The following is a 20,518-nucleotide window of genomic DNA, read 5'->3' on the forward strand; positions in this document are numbered from 1 at the left end:
CAAACATGTATTGGCAGTTGAAAATGAGTACTGGAAACTAGATGGTATTGGAGAAGAGACCATCCCACCAATCTTAATACATCTTGGAGATGAATCAGATGACCGAAGAAGAGACGCTTTGTGACTGAAAAATCTTGAAAAATTGGAGGCAAGCAAGTAAGTGACCAACCCCCAAAATACAAATCAAAGACCCATTTCAGTAATGTGTAATAGTTGCACAGAAGTATTATTCATGGACTGTGAATAATGCCTAGAAAATACACCCGTCCCCTAACTACTTCCAAGCTCAAGATATTTTCATGGAAACTAAACAATCAAAATTATCCGTTATTTACATGTACATGAAAAGACATAGCAATAGCAATTTGAAAACATCATATAAATTATGCGACATATTTGATTTTGAGATGGCCCCTTCTGACCTATACCGGAATTGACACCGTTAACTAATGCAAAATGCACGTGACATGACCTGCCGAGCATAATGTAAGAATGTGACATGTGGCCTGCCTATTTGCATGGGCGGATCGCTGTTCCGGCAAGCAACTCAACACCCTTGATATGCGAGGCGTTGTTGTGACTTAAAATAATGACAGCTCTTATAGACAACTTTTTTATTATCGAGTGATAAATTATGACAATTAAAATCCTCCATGGTAGAAGAATTATACAGACTCATACCAAACTTGAAACGGACAGCTCTTATAGTTTGAAAGTAGAGTTACTAAACACCGTCCTGAAACATTTCCTGCCAGACTATAGTTGTAATTTCAAGGGTTAACGAAATCACCGACCGAGTACCATCGTAAACAGGAGAAAGTCGGAAGAACTATCGCTTTCATATTTTTTCTAAGTCCAAACAACACCAATAAGAAGCAGATCTTAATTATGCAACTGGCCTTGCACCCAGGTCAGAACTGAACAGTTGGATAGATTAATATTATTTCAAATCATAATCTGAAATCAGTCTGCATTATTGTGGCCTCGAAAATGTGTAGCATTTCAATTTTGTTTGTGAGATGTGTAGGCTCTATATAACAATCCCGTGCACGAGGTGTACGGGTGTATAGTTCGTTTGGCTCAAAAGCGGAACGATGAATTGCAGTCTAGCTTTTAAACTAATAAACATAATACAGAGTGAAACGCTGATCATAAAACACCATACCAATTATGAGGGTTTTTTTTTAGATTTGTCCTGACAAGAAAGATGTTTAACAAACTAGCATTAAAATATTGACACGGTTCACTGTTTATTACGAGGGAGGGGTCCAGAGAAAGGCACAGCCAGGTGTTCGAGAAACACGTGCACAAGTGACGAGAAAGTTATTTATTGTTAGCTTGTGCGGTGATGTCTCTATGCTTTCTCGCACACCTGAGCTGAGAGGAGAAAATACAAGGCGATAACAATTTTAGTAGCATTTTTACAGTACTTCAATTCTCATCGCTTGTGACAACAGGTTTTTCCTTATCCCAGTTACTGTTATTTTGTAACTGCGTTTTGTATCTGTCCTCATTGAGTGTACATGCTCATCTCTGGCTTCCTTTAAATCTGGTGTTTAGATAATATATTTTATCTACACCCGTCTTTAATTACCTGAAGGAGGGGCAAGAAGTGACCCAGAAACAACGTGTTATACAATACATAATTCTCCATCTATATACTAGTTAGTCACCACCCTGTAAATGCCTCTCAAGAATGGTAAGTCAAGCCCTGACAGACATTTCTGTATTTAGTGACGTCGGACTTGTTCATCCTGGTTGATACTGTCGATACGGTTCAAAACAAAGAGTCAAAACCTATAGTGTTATTTCATTTAAATGTTTTTATTGACCAACCACCAGTTTTAAAGAAAGTACACGATTTATTGGTTGCGCCAGACACGTGACCGATGGGCTTCGGGATGTGACAGAACGTCGGTTGAAACTCCGTACAACGTGACCATTTCAGTCCTGGCAAAACTGACGGAGCTTCTATGAAAGCTTCCAGCACCGTTACCTGCAATATATACACGAACAACTGGTTATTAGTGGCTAGTCCGTAGCAACGGGACAATATTCCCCACTTTCATGTAATCACTGCTTGAAATCCCCACGAGGAATTTGGGTACATTACCTAACTTGCTTGATAAGTGTGTACAAGAGTTAGGGGAAACTACGTAGACTTGTAACTTGCCTGGCAGTTCCCTGCGTCTACGCCATTCAAAAGAACACGACGGCTGAAATGCAAAATATCGCAAGTATAACGTAATGTTCCGAAGTGTTTAATATTTCAAATATGACATTTCAGCTTAAATTTTCAAGTTATGCGTGTACAAGATCAGTTGAAATAATTGGTAAAAGAAAATAAAAAGTGGAATGTTCCTGTTTTCGTGATTCAGATTAGTTTGACGCCAAACTCGGCAATATTCGAAATATTTCAGAGAGATATTTGTGACATCGCTTAAGACATCGACAATGTACATCTATATCTATTAAAGCAAAAATAGCGTAAATAGAGCAATGTGACAGAGGACAGGTTTTGTTTGTTTATTCCCGTTCAGCAATGTTTCAACCTAACCAGACGTTCTCGACCAGAATCTAGTGAGTGATACAGTGAGCATCACTGGGATATGTTCAAGTCTCTTTGTTGGCTACCAGAGTAAGGGTGTTGAATTTCGTATCGATGTCTGCGAGAAAGATTCAGGTCATGTTTTTACCCCATTGCACGCTTTAGCGCAGATTGTAAAGTTGCAGTCTATGCTTAGTTGTGGATCACCGTTGATAGTAAACAGTTTAAAGAAAGGGCTGTAGGCCACCTTGCCATAGGTTCGGAAACCTTTTGTCTGCTTCATGACCATTCCGTCTCCACACCTGAAAAACACAAAGACGTTATGTCTCACCTGAAACAATGGACAAAGATGATACATCTCACCTGGGTCTCACTATTGGATTCGTCCCTATAGTTTAGTGCTGAAAGACCCAAACTACAGGGGTTCGAAGTCACTGTTCGGCAAATATTTTTTGAAAATAGAAATCTTGACATTTTACAATGTAAACGAACGAAACCGTTGAACAAATAGATATTTCAGAAACTTTTACTGTTACACTCATTACATTAAAAACCTGGGGCAAGAAATCGCGATGCTAACAACTTACGAAAAAATACTGTTATAAAAAAAGGGGGGTTCTTTGGGGTTTTTAGTGTGTAAAACATACTTGAGTCTGTAGGTCATTTTACCTTTCTGCTCACATTCATTTTTTCTAACTGCATTTCACATTTGAGCTCTGATCCTCGCATTAGCACTACCCTCCGTAAACAAACGTTGGCCTCTGTTCGGTAACCATCGACAGTTTCTGTAGATTTTTGTTGGTGACTTGGAAACAAAACGGCTCAGTCTGGGTCCCGGAGTCTGTTGCGCTAACGCTTCGACACGTGGATCTGAACGACCATACTGAATATAGTTTAGATCTATATTTTAGCAAATTCCATATCACCCTTTCTATCCCGTTCTTCCATCGTTACAAAGGGTAGGTTTCGCGTTTCGACCACCTGATGAAGTAACTAGGAAAAGCGTTTAGATCCACGTGAATGGTAAGTATTTGTCGTTCCGATATTTCGCCTCTATTTTTGCTACGTAAGTCATTTATAATGATAAATCTCCATCCATTGGTTTGTTTAAACTGGGTACGCTTGTAAAATTGACTGTGGCAAAGAAAAATATATTCCTCATACTTAATTACTTTGTACATACCTTTTTCACAGGATGTTGTCGTATTAGGTGTGTGAATGGGTTTGCAAAACATGAAATAGGTATGCCAGGTTTGTTCAGAAATGTTTATGATTGCAATAAACATGGAGAGAGATATACAGAAACATGCACACAAATATAGTGCTCAATACAGCGAGTTCTACACATTTTACTAAACTGACTATACTGAATCGGAAAAAAATCGCAAAGTGATTTAGAAATGTCAATTCTGAATCTACTGAACGCATAACCGTAACACTACGTAGAAAACAGACAAGAAATCTCTGGTGAAAACGCTCAGGTTTACCGTACAAGCACGAGTTATCACTCTATCGAACACCAGACAAACGTCACGAATCTGTCAGTCAGCAGCGTGTGCTACCTCCATTGGCTGCATTGTGCAGGTACCACAACGCCGTCTCATGAGTCATGTGTCTGAAAGAAGGTTTTGGTAATTTGATTCCATTCCCCGAGTCTGGCTTCCAAATCTAAGGTTTAGAGGTCCGTATCTATCAATGTCATTGCACATATTGCTCGATCGGCGCCATATCCAGGGACAGTGGTCCAGATCAGTACAGCGATGGTCTGAAGAATTCCTGTAGACCCGTGCAGTGTGAAGACTGTCCTGCCGGAAAGTCTGAAACGGAGGCTGGACCTAGAATAGCTGTACGACGTGGTGTTGGAGGACCTGGTCTTTGTAGACTACAGCTGTCACACGTTGAACAAACATGTTGTGTAGCTGAAGCCACCCCATACCATAAGGCTTCCACCTTCCCAGCGGTCAGCCTCCACAACACAAGTTCATTACGTCGTCTCGACACACGCAATCGGCCATCGGCGTGGACAGCTTGAATCTTGACCCAGGAGAAAATAACACTTGTTGCTGGCGGTGACGCTGCGTCAGAATTGGTCCGACAGCGAATTCTGATTCCTGCTGCCCTTAGACGACGAACAGTGATACGTGGCGTTATGGTTCCAGCTGTCTGTGGTGCTCGTTGTCGGTTACGCAGATGAGTAACCCGGGTGTGACTATCTTGCGCTGGCGTTTTCACCCTCGGACGTCCTGCATGTGGTCGGTCTTGAACATTACCGGTTTGACTACACCTTGCGGAAAGGCTTGTGATTGTTGTCACGCCTGTCTAAAGTGCCTGGCCATTGAAGTTAGTGTGGATCCTGTCTGCAAAATTCCAATGGTGATACCTCGTTGTCGTCGATTGTTTTCTCAACGTGGTAGCAGTTGATTGATGATTGTGTATATAATTTTGAGCATGAAAATCCTGGTGATATTATAATAAATTCGATACATGTGAATTGTCATCACTACTTGCTGATATCTAATTATGCTCTATGAAATGCTCCTATGGACTTTTTAGCTATACTTGAAGATGAAAGAGACAATTCAGAAAAAAGAAACCAAACTCACCCCGATCTTAGAATAGAGAACCGTGCGCCTTTAGAGTTCACAGCATCGCACGACTCCGGTCGGATTCCCTTGTCAGCAGGTCCTAGAAGATCCAGGTTGGTAAAGTATGGAAGTGATCACCTACAACGTGAAATCGCTACAACACCTTCATGTCACTTGGGTCACCAATGTCCGGAACCGGGATCTTCGTCGTGATGAGCGAACGCCGTAACCACTGACTACCCCATCGCCCCCACTGATAAATTACGGACCCAAGTTCAAGGTCAAATGTGCTTTAAAGAGTGTATACGATAACTTGTGAAATAAAATGCCTACTTTTAACTCACCGAAAGTTACGGCCTTCAGTCTAACACTCTTTCCCGCCGACGCGGAACCTATTATTTTCTTCCCAAGGATGTTGACCAGGTACAGGTTAATAACAGAGGTACTCTCCGGTGGCGTGTTTCCTTCCAGCACTCTGGGAGCAGTGTCTCTGAAAGGAAGGGTCTTGTTATAGATATGATACTATTGCATTTACACGTGTTCAGAGGTACCCGAGCGTACGGTACAGTTATTTTAAGCAGCATGGAAATAGTACTCCTTGAAAGTCATTTCAGTATGTTGGCACGTTGACGAGAAACTTGTCAAGATTCGGGCCAGAATTGATCTTTAGTAGCCCATGCTTGTAAGAGTTGACTAACAGGATCGTGCGGTCAGGCTCGGTCGACATATGTCATCGTAACCCAATTGCGTACATCGATGTTCATGCTGTTGGTCACTTGAATATTCCATCTATGTCGCCTCCGCCTGCAAATTGAGTCTCGACCACACAATCCAGTGATCAACAATATGAAATCAGTCTAGACCATGGGGTTACCATGACATTTGTCGACCAGGTCAGCGTGCCTGACCAGCCCATTCCGTTAGTCACCATCTACGACACGCATGGGTTGCTGAGGATCAGTTCTAACCCGGATCTCCACGGGTATGTCCTTTGGCATGTATTAGCCGAGTCTTTACAACTGACGGGAAAACATCACGCAAGGTGGAACACACCGTGTGTGTGCGCTTGTGTAATTGGTTAGCTGGTCCGATGTTTCTTGTGAGAGGCCATTTACAGGATCAGGCGCGGTCGACGCCATTTGCCTAGATTGGTGCTCATGATATCAACTACTGGTTTGTCTGCGCCGGATCTTTTTCAGACCGCCGCCATATACTCGTCGCTGAAAAGAGCATTAAACAAAAGAATTGTTTGTGCACATGTCACTTTACCTTTGAATTTCAAAGAAAATTACGTCCGCCTTTGGGTTTCCGTTCAGAGCACGTTGCCTGGCAACCTACCCTGGTTTGATCTTGAGGGGAGAGCTTTTCTTCTTGCCCCCTGGCTGGAAGGAGCACGTGATGGTGTATCGTTCATCCGATTGGTGGAGACGGCTACCGGGACTACCGAACGCGACCATCACCAGAATAGTGTACACGAATGCGTCTTTCTTTTTCTGAAATTAGGTTCACACAGTTACCAGCACTACGGTGCACATTGGTTAAAATGTCCCTGGTTATAAATCGACCCTGGATAAAACGTTTTTGGCGTTGATTGGCAGAATGGATTTCCTGCCTATATAACACGTTGGTTGTAATGCCAATGTTTTGGGGAACAAAAGTCATTTCCCCCTGTTACAATGGCATACCTTTATTGGTCTATTGACATGTCCCAGATTAATTGAACTAACTCACTGCTTTTACTCACATGTGACAATACACTTCCTCCAATCTACACGTCACCCGCAGTCCCTAGAGGATGGGATTATCCAGTCATTTAAGGCTAGTCACAGGCGCAGGTGAGTTTAGTTTTACGCCGCAGTCAGCAATATTCCAGCTATATGGCGGCTCTGTAAATAATCGAGTCTGGACCTGACAATCCTGTGATCAACAGCACGATTATCCAGCTGCTCAATTAGTTTACGATGATATGCGACGACCAAGTCAGCGAGCCTTACCATGCACCTGATCCTATTACTCGCCTCATACGACAAGCTTGGGTTACTGAAGAATTCCCACGCGGATCTTCGTAACACATTGACTTAAAACCTTGTTGATTCCATAGACAATGCCATGTACAAAAAAACCCATCCTTTTTAGGTCCTACCTGGTTATAATGCCACCCTGAATATTATGCCACATGTCCTCATGGGCAAATGGTATTATCACCAATGTATACTGTATATACGGCCACAGGAAACAAACTAGATCCTTTTTATGTTGATTTGATTGATAATTATTTCAGACCTAAAAATAAGGATTTTATTAAATATCGATCTACCTGCTAGAACTTATACCTATGTGTAGTGTGTATGTGTATGTGTATGTGTAATGTGCAAGATACTCGCCACAAATTTACATGGTGATGACCCGGAGTGGGGATATGACACGGGTAGATTGAAGAACACTCCGTCATGTGTTGTGAAGCTAACTTCCTTGTTACCGGCACAGATTGCCTTTGCCTCGGCGTCGAAGTCGGTCATCAGATGTACAGCACCGTCGGAAATACCATTTGTCCCACATTCAGGTGTAACTGGAACCCCAAATAGACTGTTTGTTCAGTAAATCTAAACTGAACATACGTAGGTGTCAATCTTGTACATTCTAACAACGAACCTGCCAATATATGGATGAACAACTTCTTTATTGCTATGAGAGCGACGTTTCGGTGTGGGCTCTAACACCGTTATCAAACAAGTGATGAACAGTATGAGGAAGGGGAGCATATATACAGGTTCGTGGATATATTTCCTTACTACTCCAACTTCTAAATGCCTCTCAAAGAAGATAACGAAGCCCAATACCCCATTTAGTATTCGATGTTCGGCCAAACAGCCTTCTTGAAAAGTTTCTGTCAATGAATGTATAGAAAAAGTAGGGCTTTTTAGTTTTAATGAATAGGGCAACTGACGTTTTGAAATAAAATCATACGAAATGACCACACAGTTAATACGAGTTATGAGTTACATAATGCATCACATCAACGTCTAGCCCGACGGATATTTACGAAGTCGGATGTTCATTGCCACAACAACGTCTTACACTTGAGGATGAACTTCCTTCCAGCGGCCATCTTACTACACAGTTTAGTCCGTCATTGTGTCACTTCTATGTGTTCCCCTTACAATCCTTGATGTCAATCTTATCAAATAACTTTTTCCTACAGATCAGATGTCCGTGTATATTTAACCCGTGAGCACATGATTTTCCGATGTCCTTTCAAGATAAAAACATTAGTCTAAACATTTAATCTGTCATGTGATTTCTTCATGTGTTTTTAAATATTTGTTGTCAGTCTTTTCAACAGAGTAAATCAACTGAATCTGTTTTACTACAGAAGGACTAAGTCTTCTTAACCAAGGATTTCTGCTACCGGTACAAAGTAGCAAGATAGTAACGTGACTATACTTACTGTCCAATACATACCCTGGAGGAACAACTGCCTGGACGGGTGTCTGCAGAAAACATGCAGAAAACGTAGACAAACCAACGTAGAGAAAAAACACCGTGGCCAAATAAAACGGGGAGAAAACATTTAAATGCAGGAAGTCTCAGAGGTAGAGAAACACAATATTAGCGAAATATGAATGATCTTGTTAACGAGCATTGTAAACCAAAAGTCACTGTGTCCTGTAATCAAATCGGTTGAAAAACATGATTAAATGGTATTAGATTCCCGGAAACTGCAAGACTATTCACTGCGTATTGACACGTAAACAATTGTTCTGTTGTGTCATCAACAGTGGTGACGTCATTGAAATCATATTGTGACGTAAAGTTAGAATGACGTCACAAATGAGCAACTACAGATGCTACCATGGGAAACAGCAGAAACGGCCAGCTGATGACACTTCACTGCTGTACCCCTACTCGATGTAAACGAGTGCAGACAGTAAAACGCCTTTGGTTTACTTTTTTGTTTACAATGTTGATAAACATCATGTGTTGGCCAATTTCCGGGTGTTACTGAGTATTTGAAGCACGGGAATATTCAATAACACCCGGAAATTGGCCAACACATGATGTTTATCTCCTAAATCGACCATGTTACCAACTTTTAGGATACATAAACGCGTGTATATTTACGACGTTTAATAAGTGTTTGTATATAGTATGAAGTCAGTTACTGATCAGTGCACACGTGCAACGGTTATTTTTACTTCACGGTGAAACCATTTTCTGCAAACGAGTTTGAATTTTTTCACGCCGCAGTCAGCGATCAGATCGACAAAACAGGTCGACAGCATAAGCAACTAAATCCAGGTATGACTCCAGATCACTGCAGCAATTGATGTAAGTACTTGCACTAGTGTTCGAATAAGCCACTAGCCCGCCAGTACGTGGCTAGTAAAAGTCCAGTCGGGCCAGTATTGGCTAGTGGATGTTCACGTGGTCATTGTGTGATTATATCACTCTCCGACTTAAGGTGTAATAAGCGTATAAATCATGTAAGATTATGGAGTGATAAAATGTTCATATTAGCAACTTGATTATGAAACAAGTGTCTGCTTTGAAATTTCGTGCTAGTTAATTATTTTTTTCATATAGGCTAGTAACTTTCAGGCAGGCTAGCCCGACTGGCTAGCAAAACTGATACAAGCATTCGTTCCGTACTTACTATGACGGCAAGAACGGCTAAAATAGCCCTAGGAGCTGCCATTTTTTCAACCTTCGCCTGCAAAAGAAAATTTTCAGCTAAAACCCTTATTATTTATAGTAAATCGATTCGTAAACGAGTTATATTAAACTTAACTAATATACTCTTTAAAACGCAAGGGAACCTGAACTTTCAATTTGGATAGGAAGTGTAAACGCTGACAAACGTTTCAAGTACAGACATCTTATGAACGCACCACCATTTCCCTCTATTACCACCCCTAAACACAACGCACGATATGCACGTGTACAACGCAGTAGCCCCATACACGTGCGTGGGGGCCAATTCTTGATTCTGACGATTTTCAAGAAGGTCGAGAAATCACTTAGAACATTCATTTTGACGATCATCTTGCATCACACATTTGTTAGGGTTTGTTTCTAATCGTTTGTTTTAAAAGGAAAATTGTACACATGCGAATTACATGCCATACACCAGTCACCTATCAAAAGTGGCTACATTCCAAATAGCTATGGTTATAAGGAAGTGGAAATGGTGATGTACTCTCAAAACATTCAATAATATCATATCAACATTGATTGACTCCGATAAATCTCCTAGATATTTTCCATCGTAAATAAAAAAAAATGTTGCCTACTTTTTTGAAGAGTATATTACGTTTTCGAAAGTTTAAGATTTAAACGTCATTAAACCGTTCCAGAAATTATGCATTACTTGTGTCACGACGATTCAAGCTCTGACTCGGTACCTGTCGTCTGAAACCTGTCGATAAACCCTTTTATACCTCAGATGACGTCACATGCACGTTTTGCACGCGGGTGTGTTCAAGCAATTGAACCATGCTCATTACGATACCTCATACCTCACACATAGTTGTACTTCGATTGGGTCAATGTTGTTTTGTTTTATGGGGTTTTTGTTTTTTGCAATAAGTAATAATGGATAAGGGTATAACTTGGCCATGTTGCTTGTACACCTAAACCTTTTTCAAAGCATCCAGTCAATGTTTGCTTGCTTTAAAGTTTTGGGGTTTCTTTTGCAGTTGTTCTCTCTCTCTCTCTCTCTCTCTCTCTCTCTCTCTCTCTCTCTCTCTCTCTCTCTCTGTCTGAACCACATATTGCTGGAGTATTGCAAAAGGCGGCGTAAAACCATATTCACTCACCCGTAATGTATGAAGCCCATTTCCGGCGTCCCCCGCTGTGATATCGCTGGAGTATTAGTAAAGGCGGCGTAAAACCATACTCACTCACTTATAAAGTCTCACGTTTACATGACGCTTATTTCTGTGTGACGAAACGAGCATTCCCACCAAAGAAGTGAAAAGTGAATGGTGATAAGCCTGACACCTTATCGGCGAGGATTACACTATTGGCAATATTAACTGACTATTTGTAAAGAACGACACTACACGTGGCCGTTGTCCATGGGGATGACCTGCAAGTGGACCATTTCTAGCAAAACCATCGTGGCCCGAATAAAGTTTGCAGCAATCTGATCCACCGATTTAAACTCGATTGCGTGGAGCCTGGTTTAGAATCAACCACATCCGTTGTCTTGTCGTTGACCTGGGAAGCCATCAGTTTGGTAATACGTTGGGTTTGATCGTACCAGTCACAAACTGTGAAACATTAAGCCTTTTAACTGTTACATGCCAAGACCTTAAAGCTGGCCCGGCATCGCCATACACAAACAACATAACTATGAAACCGGGCAAATCACTACTGTATGGGAGTGGGTTTTGTTTTACGTCGCACTCGGCAACATTCTAGCCATATGGCGGCGGTGTTTAAATATTCAATTCTGGACCACACAATCCAGTGATCAACAACATGACCATCGATCTGTGCAGTTGGAAACCGATGACATGTGTCAACCAAGTCAGCGAGCCTGACCACCCAATCCCGTTCGTTGTCTCTTACGACAAGCATAGTCGCCATTTATGGCAAGGAGGGTTGCCGAAGGCCTATTCTACCCCGGACATTCACGGGTGCTACAGTTTGAGAAACAAAATTAATACGATTGACAGAAACAATTATCCACAGATATTAATCTACCACTTTCGAAAATGCTAAAATCAGGCATGACATGCTGTTGTTACTGCATGCGACACGTGCCAACTATCCGCTGCGTTTTGGTGTTATGTTTTACAGGCATAGAGTTTAACGTTTTTTTCTCATGTTTAAACATTTGATATTAACATTACATAAACGTAACATCCGGCTAAGATGGCTATGGTTAATAATGTTAGTGCTGTAGAATGTCACTTCGGGGCGTGAGTTATTGGTGCAGTCTCTGGGGTACCAGAACACAAGTGCTATGCCTCATACGTTGTACGTTAATGGGGAATTGAATGGGTTGTACGTTAACGGGTGGATATCCCGTAGGTTTGTCGTAAGAGGTGACAAACATTATTGGTTGGTCAGGCTCGCAGACTTTGTTGACACATGTCATCGAATGCCAATTAAGTACATCAACATCATCTTGGTCACAGGGTTGTCTGGTCCAGACTGAACTATTTACAGACCGCCGACATACAGCTGGAATATTGCTTAGTGCGGCGTTAAACAGCAAACAGACCAATGCGAAGATATGACTGGGATACGGAGTTAAAGTAACGGTGAAGTTGGGCGGCGTGGTAGCTTAGCGGTTAAAGCGCTGTCTTGTCATACTGAAGACCTTGGCTCGATTCAGAAAATTGGTATAATGTGGGAAGCCAATTTCTGCTGTCACCGTCGGTGTTACTGCTGGAAAACAGCGAACAAACACCCAACTCAATCACACCCAGGCTTGTCGCCGCCTAACCCGTGTTTGCAGGTTTCAACAAGCACCACTCAACCCTTGTTTGCAGGTTTCACTCCCTGGCTTGTCGCCGCCCAACCCTTGTTTGCAGGTTTCACTCCCTGGCTTGTTTCCACCCAACCCTTGTTTGCAGGTTTTGCTCCCTGGTTTGTTTCCGCCCAACCCTTGTTTGCAGGTTTCACTTCCTGGCTTGTTTCCGCCCAACCCTTGTTTGCAGGTTTCGCTCCCTGACTTGTCACTGTCATACACTTGTTTGCAGGTTTCGCTCCCTGACTTGTCGCCGCCCAACCCTTGTTTGCAGGTTTCGCTCCCTGGCTTGTCGCCGCCCAACCCTTGTTTGCAGGTTTCACTCCCTGGCTTGTTTCCACCCAACCCTTGTTTGCAGGTTTTGCTCCCTGGCTTGTTTCCGCCCAACCCTTGTTTGCAGGTTTCACTCCCTGGCTTGTTTCCGCCCAACCCTTGTTTGCAGGTTTCGCTCCCTGGCTTGTCACCGCCATACCCTTGTTTGCAGATTCTCACGACATGGCGTTGGGACATCGGGGTCGAACTGGTTTCCATTGCGCCTTAGTAGATAGAATAGGCAGGGTACGTGAACTGGGTAAGTGCTGACCTTTGTATCTCGGAAGCCTGGGAACGTTTGCTCATGACATCTATCACTGGACTTTCTGGCCAAGAAAGACCGATGAGATATTGTAGCGCTACACAAGAAAGGTTTAGGTATGCTATTATGAACGTTTTCAGAGGAATATGCCCGGGTATATTATGTTATTTTGATATTGCCTCTACATTTGGGCTCTACATTTGGGCATCTAACATTTCTTGTCACCTAAGAATGACTCAAATTCTCCACAATTGATACCTACATCAATCACCCATCAGCACCTTAGCTGCACGCCTTCAACAAATCCAGTTTAAAGGATGGTTACACAAAATCCACTCACTGTACAATATCACAATTACGTCTGTTTTCATCATAGTCGTTAGGGACGCTACAGAACGAGCAAAACACTTTACCAGTTAGCTTGACTTTGATTTTCAGGATTTTATTATCATATAAAACTAGTACATAACAAATATGCACAGTACATACTCAAAGAAATATTTATAAATCATTATATATGAAAATATTACAACTGTCTCTTAATAAAATCTACAATGCTGTTCATGAATGTCGAACCAGCATCGAACCCATACTTCTCATAATCAAGTGCATTCATGATTCCATGAAACGAGTCTGCCAGGTACTTAACCTGAACTTTGTTCCCAGCTTGTTTCAGCCTCTCGGCTAAGATAAAGTTCTCGTCGCGAAGTGGATCCCATTCCGCAGCCACGACAAGAGAAGCTGGCAGATTTTTCAGATTCTCCTCCATCATTGGGGCCGCCCTGGGATCACTGAACATCTTGCTGATGTATTTGACGTCATCGGTTATAGAGCTTGCAAGGCTCACTTCCGGTTCATAGCCATCAGGAATAAACTCCTTTGGGAGAAGTCTGTAATCAATGAGTTTGGTACATCGCTGCACTAATTCCGGTGTAGAGAAATTCCTTGTTGTAAGAAGTTCACTTTGTGCCTTTGTTAAATTGAAATAAGAGTCAATGAAATATGTAGACATTGCCGTGGGTTTCTCATACTCTTCACGCAGTTTCATGGAGGGCAGGGATTTGTCGCAAAATTGGTAGATCCCGTATATCAAGATCTGTGCTTTCAGGGCTGGCTTTGTCTTTTGGTCCCTCAGCGTCAGGGAAACTGCTATAGCATTATTTCCACCAGAACTGTCGCCTAGATGAAAGTGATGTTTAATTAGTATTCACAGCGTTATATGCCGACACAATCATGCAAAACAATCGTCATCATTGTATAGTATAATTAATAATTGTGGCACCTGGAACAAGCTTGGTTTCCACAGCAGAAAATTATATATTTCAGTAATATTTTGCTATGTCATGAAAGACTGAAGTTATTTTGTTTACCAATACTAAGCCGTGAAATGCATGAGTCTGAAGAAGTGTGTTTGATTCTGATAGGTCAAAATAAAGATGAAAATTCCTCACATTCGAATCCTGAAAATTAACACGTTACATATATAAATGCACATTATTACATATATAAATGACCGCCTATAACCTATTGGAATTGTATACTTTTGATACAAGAAAAAACGCATCATATTCAGTATGATGAGATATGTTTGAGATAACGCACTTATGTAAAATATATAAAATATATATCGCCGACGTGTATAGGTCTCACAATCACAAGCCAAGATTGTCATGAAGAAACAGGTACACAAAATAGTTCAGGTCTCGCTGTCGCGAAACCAGCCCGAGTTTTTTACTCAAATTTCAAACAATTTGATAATTTGAAACAGCTAAATTTCTAACTTATTTACATTCCTGCAAAATACGAAACATGTAACTTATCAACCTAAATCAGATTGACTACGTTTGAGTCTTATATCCATTTGAGATTATTATGGGAAATGTATTTTCCTGCTTTTCAACAAATTTGAGTAAAAACTGTAACGCAAACACTGAGACTTAAGTTTGTTTCAAGAAATCAGGGTCAGAACTCCCAAACCCATGTCGCGAAAGGTGATAGGGCATGTGTATCATTTATGATATTTTCCCATGAATCCATAGAAAAAACACGGCCATGATTACATTTACCTCCAACCGATATCCTGTTTGGGTCAAGGCCGAGGTTACGACCCTCTTTCAAAGCATAAAGCGCCACCTGGATACAGTCATGGAAACCTGCAGGAAATGGGTGCTCTGGAGCCAGTCGGTACCTGGCGAAAACAGTTTACTTTAGTTGTCACACTTACAACATCTTACGTCAAGTGCGTTACATGTCAGCAATAGAAATGAGTGACGTATATGGTTAATGTCTGCTCTAGGGAGTATTAATGTGTGAGCCAGCTTTGGATGAAGACCACTTCGAGAGTGTTTCCGTAATTGTACGTCATCTCATTCCACTGAGCATCGAGTGAGTGAGTGAGTGAGTGAGTGAGTGAGTGAGTGAGTTGGACTTTACACCGCTTTTAGGTATATTCCCGCCATACCTCGGCTAGGGGCACCAGAGACTGACTTCACACAATGTAGCCATTTGGGGAAACCAAGGAGGGTCTCCGGCGTGAAGGGCGCACGCTATAGCCACTGGGCCATTGAACAATGTTCAGCGTTTCGATTGGTCTAAGACCGTGAATGCCCCATAGTGATAGACATTTGTTTTCCAAACAGAAGAGCCTTTGAGTCGTTAGTGTGCGTAGGTAAAAGATTCGGATATGCGCCCAAAGTTGTGATCTGTAGTAAACAGAACGAGTGTGCTGGGTTTTAACGCTGCTTTGAACCGTGTACATGGCGTGCAGCTTGACTTCGGAAACCCATTCGTGATGCGGATCTCACAGAGTATTTTGATTATACCCACGAGCAGGGTGCTTTCAAATGTAATCAGGACCAGTTGTGATTTGTATCCACAATAATGTGTATTTCTTGTGCCTTGCGACATGTTGTTTGTTTGGTGTTTGAAGCCGCATTCGTCTACATTCCAGTTATAAGGCGGCGGTTAATCCAGTGATCAACATCATGAGGATCGATCTACTTAACTGACATACAATATCAATGTCAGAAAGTCTGACGACATGGAAAGCGAAACGTTGCGCCTGCGATTGGATCACTTCCGCCAGATGCATGAGATGTTATTGAACTTACTCAACAGAAATGACGATTATATTGGCTTTGCGAGCAATGGAGGCGCACGGAAGATCGTAGGAATCTAAAAGAAAAAAGGCATGTGTTTTTAGTCTGATTAGAAGATCAACACACTGGAAATCAACACACTCACCAACCATTCATTAATCCAGATAAATGCTATTTCTCACTATTTCACTTAACATCAAAACCGTCCAGATGATGGCGAGTGTTCGAGAACGCGGTTGCAATATCTCTTAAATGAGAACTGATTGCACTTTGCCATTTGGAAATGGTTAAATGAAATGTATGCTGTATCACTGATAACACTTACTCGGTCAAATACGTTCTGGTTGAATCTCATTCGGGATTCAAAAAAAAGAAACACTTTTAGAGCAAGGCACCCGATCGCTAGCACACTTTCTCGGAGACCTGACCCACTGAGTCGAAGTCTAGTAAGGAGTGGCCGAGATCACGTAAACCGGCACGGCTCCAATGGCCGAAAACTGTGAATACACTCTGTCAAACTATCTCGAGACATTTGTTTCACAGAAAATATCCATACTCCTGTTTATTAACATGGACACTTACTAACGTTAAGTACCATGAAGCCCCCGCCATGGTAATACACCAACCCAGGTAAGGCTTCTTTGGCTGACTTGGGTTTGTACACCCTTACTGGGACTCCATTCAATTCTGTGTCGTAAATCTGTAACGAAACAAATTATTTGAAACCTATATAGAGAGAGAGTCAAGCGGAACATGGGTTCAGTTCAGGGTGGGGAAAGACAGTAAAGTAGCTATGGCAGAGTATGAGTTACGATCCTTTCTTTTTCAAATGAGCGGATGTTAGAGACGATTTGTGTAAAGGAAGAAGGCGAGAAAGCATTCTCCCCCCTTACAGCTGTGTTCACAGATCATATCTTTAAGTAAAAAATGCTCTGAGTTTAACTAGAATATTCTTCTCACAAATCAAGAAGGTCGTCAAAATGCGGACCGGGTGGTTACCTCAAGTGCAGCCAGATCCTCCGCGGATGGCCCAGATGAAAACAAGTCTTCCATTACTCTACGTATTCCCTCAATCCTCTCTTTCCCACTCCAACCAAGCTGGTACGACAGTTCATTCTTGCAATGGAAACAATATATACTGCATTAACAAATAAACATCAGTGCTCACATTATTCAAATGTCCTGAGAGAGATTCCGTTTGGTTTTAAGCTAAAATTAAAAAGAAAACAGACCACTGAAAATTATTGATCTCACCTGGGGTTCGAGGAAAGGTTTACAGCGAGTGACTTATGATGGTCTTCAGAACCATCCCAAACTTGGCTACATTATATTAGTGTTCCCGTGGCATGGAGTTTGGTCATGCTAGGAGCCACTGCATTGAAAGAATTGATTAAGTTTAGTTTCACACCGCTTTTAGCAGTGTTCAAGCGATATCTCGTGTGGTTTACTTACAACCATAAATGCCAGCTTTAGTCTGCCAAACATCTTCTGCAGTTGCCACTGGTTGGCCAGGTGGGCAGGAAAAGGTGTGTACATAATGTACCCAAAACCGGCAAGAAGGACGCCGCTTACCACAAACAGTGCTGTACCGCATTTACCCATCCTGCAACACAGATAATCGCAGTCAAATGTCGTTATAACCATTCCTTAATTATGTCTCTTTGTAATATTTAAAAAGCTGCTATTAGTATAGAAGTGAAATTTGTATTTTTCTATTGTTCACCTAAAACAGATTATTGAATGTCAAAACGTGCGGGTTTTTATCTTGATATTATCACGACATTGTTTGATTTGCAATGTACCGTTGCACTGCTGGATATGGGCCTAGTTTGTTCTGTTTTATGTGTTACAAACACATGTGCAAAAGCTCTAAATGAATAACCAAACACACACACGTATACACACAAAGACATCACGCCGGTGGACACCATATATGGGCTTAAAATTCTACCCATGTAAGGAATCGAATCCAGGTCTTTGGCGTGACGAGAGAACACTTTAACCGCTAGACTATCCCACCGCCCCTACTGGTAGTGATGTTCTTCAGTTGTAGCTCATTGTGACTGTATTATCGTATTTAACCACCCGATCCCCGACCTGACAATGCCATCCTTACATGAAAATGCGGAGTGCGTTATCGTTTACAATCTGCGCAAGCAAAATGTCTTGTGTCGATACTGATAAAGTAAAGTTAAATAGTTATTCTTGTGACATATGCTTTGCAATAGTATCGATGAAAATGCTAGGAAAGTATTGTAACGGTCCATTTTCGGATTATTCTGCAGCAAATATATGGAGTGCCGTCAGGTAGTGAATACCGCTGTTGTGTTGTCTTTGCCGGGCCCGTGAAGTGCCAACGCAGCATACCTCGAGAACTAGGCTGGGCTATAGCCACCCTCTCCTCCTCGCCACACCAAATGTAGTGCAGGTGGTTGAGCCCGAACCAATAGTACGTCGATTAAACAATCGCGTGCGCCATGTATAATTCTTTGTGATGTCTGTCTCACGTCTAATCAGGATGGGTTTATTGGTGTTAATATAAGGCCGCTGGTCGCAATCCTGCATTCTAGACATTTCCCAACGTATTCTCTTGAAATGTTTAAACATGTTTGTGTGAAAAGTTGCTATCGTAATAAGTTTTATTCCTTAAATACATTCCTACAGTTATACTATAATTACATACAGCCAGACGAAAATACATTAAACAAGTCCGTACACAATTTATGGCATGCGTGTGCGTGCGTGTGTGTGATGATTTTCTCTCTCTCTCTCTCTCTCACACACACACACACACACACACACACACACACACAGAGAGAATTATAAAAACCTGTGCCCCCCTAACCTACAGAAAGTCAGCCACAAACAAAAAGATGAACGGTCCCAGGTCCGTCATAGCGGCTTTGAACTGCCGAACATAGTATGCGCATGAGCGAGATTTCTGTAGGACCCCATCGCTTCTCCCTCGCGTACTTTGTCTTAGATGTTAACTCGTCGCAGAATGGTCGACCCTATGTTGAATAATAACCCACTCACTCACTGCTTGTTAACGCCCAAATTACAGCACCGAATCTGCCTGTATGTATCTAGCCCACATGCACGCACGCGCGCACACACACACACACACACACACACACACACACACACACACACACACTTTACTTGTAACATCTCGGTGTTCGAGGTAATGTGGAAAGATAACGTTAGAAACTTAATTACTGTACATGTTTACCTGCTTTTGTGTCCGACTGCAGTGAGAGACCGCCTTGCAATGTACCCTGCATCAAAGCTGGACTTTGACTTGAAGGTAAGTAGTTATATTGAGCGCCTGAGTCACACGTGTAGCGGACAGACATGGCCCACTTAAAAACCCCGTCGATGAAAGGTCACGCTGTTCGTCTCTGAATACTATGGAACACTGTAAGGGACATCCTCGCGATATCGGGTTGTCGCTATCGCACAAATGCGAAAACGCGTGATTCCCGAGCCCACTTCGGCCTATAAGGTCATGCAGTGAGATACGTTTCAGGAAAAGCACATTTAGTCGTAAAATCAGGCAAAACTTTGAGATACGAATGCTGCAGAAACAAATAAGAAATCAGACTATATTCGTGGGAGTTAGGTCGCTGAGCCAGGTACGACGCCGGGCCGTCAACTTCCCTGCATGAAATGCATGTGCTGCCAACAGGCACAGGGGGGCATCTCAAAGATAGTTTGTGATTTTTCACGTGTGTTGAATGTGTCTCATCTAGTGATTAACATTCTACTTGTCTTTCTTTCATGACGTTTATGTTGATATATGTACAAGAGTATGACACCTGATACCCACAGAACAGCTACCGTCATAAATGTCTCAAAATATATAGATGGTGTGACAAAGAGAACGTATTTTTTCACGTGTGTTGAATGTGTCTCATCTATTGACTGACATATGACGATGACAGGAAAATCCGGATGAGATCTCACTCCCAACACACCTTAGGGAGTTGGAACATGGTTTAACACAGGAATGGCAACAGTTTCCCACCGACGTCATCAGACCTCTTACAACGTAAATGAGACGTTGTGTTTATGCATGCATTAACCCTAGATGAGGACACACAAACTATTGATCATAAGCACTTCCTGGTTTTTATTATGAACTCCACAACGAATTTCAAACTTTGTAAATGTAAATGTCATTGTAAAACTGACATTTGACTCCCTGGCCAATCATCCCTCTGTAAATTTAAT

The 20,518-nt window shown here is 42.0% G+C and overlaps 2 protein-coding genes across 2 annotated transcripts; both read right to left on the reverse strand.

The window, feature by feature from the left end:
• Nucleotides 1-1,800: 1,800 nt before the first annotated feature.
• On the reverse strand, nucleotides 1,801-10,588 carry LOC137281450 (vitelline envelope sperm lysin receptor-like). The gene is made up of 10 exons (XM_067812683.1): nucleotides 10,502-10,588; nucleotides 9,788-9,844; nucleotides 8,582-8,624; nucleotides 7,518-7,702; nucleotides 6,472-6,626; nucleotides 5,478-5,623; nucleotides 5,152-5,233; nucleotides 2,697-2,850; nucleotides 2,174-2,216; nucleotides 1,801-1,996 (listed from the first exon to the last, which is right to left on the reverse strand). The coding sequence occupies exons 2-10, from the start codon at nucleotides 9,827-9,829 to the stop codon at nucleotides 1,863-1,865; spliced, it is 984 nt and encodes a 327-aa protein (XP_067668784.1). The 5' UTR covers nucleotides 9,830-9,844; nucleotides 10,502-10,588; the 3' UTR covers nucleotides 1,801-1,862.
• A 3,007-nt stretch (nucleotides 10,589-13,595) lies between these two features.
• Nucleotides 13,596-19,665, reverse strand: LOC137281461 (arylacetamide deacetylase-like). The gene is made up of 7 exons (XM_067812700.1): nucleotides 19,518-19,665; nucleotides 17,738-17,888; nucleotides 17,285-17,401; nucleotides 16,868-16,985; nucleotides 16,298-16,361; nucleotides 15,254-15,375; nucleotides 13,596-14,366 (listed from the first exon to the last, which is right to left on the reverse strand). Exons 2-7 carry the CDS (start codon nucleotides 17,885-17,887, stop codon nucleotides 13,714-13,716), a joined length of 1,224 nt encoding a protein of 407 aa, XP_067668801.1. The 5' UTR covers nucleotide 17,888; nucleotides 19,518-19,665; the 3' UTR covers nucleotides 13,596-13,713.
• Between the last annotated feature and the right edge of the window lie 853 nt (nucleotides 19,666-20,518).

This window comes from Haliotis asinina, chromosome 4, assembly GCF_037392515.1.
Source record: "Haliotis asinina isolate JCU_RB_2024 chromosome 4, JCU_Hal_asi_v2, whole genome shotgun sequence".
NCBI classification, from domain to species: Eukaryota; Metazoa; Mollusca; class Gastropoda; order Lepetellida; family Haliotidae; genus Haliotis; species Haliotis asinina.

Coding starts and splice junctions, on each gene's coding strand:
- LOC137281461 (XM_067812700.1), bottom strand. CDS start 17,887: ATGGGTAAATGCGGTACAGCACTGTTTGTGGTAAGCGGCGTCCTTCTT. Junction 17,402..17,737: donor TAAAGCTGGCATTTATGGTT/GTAAGTAAACCA, acceptor TTCCATTGCAAG/AATGAACTGTCGTACCAGCT. Junction 16,986..17,284: donor AGGATCTGGCTGCACTTGAG/GTAACCACCCGG, acceptor GTTTCGTTACAG/ATTTACGACACAGAATTGAA.
- LOC137281450 (XM_067812683.1), bottom strand. CDS start 9,829: ATGGCAGCTCCTAGGGCTATTTTAGCCGTTCTTGCCGTCATA. Junction 6,627..7,517: donor CATCACCATGTAAATTTGTG/GCGAGTATCTTG, acceptor ACCTAATTTCAG/AAAAAGAAAGACGCATTCGT. Junction 2,217..2,696: donor GCGCTAAAGCGTGCAATGGG/GTAAAAACATGA, acceptor TTTGCATTTCAG/CCGTCGTGTTCTTTTGAATG.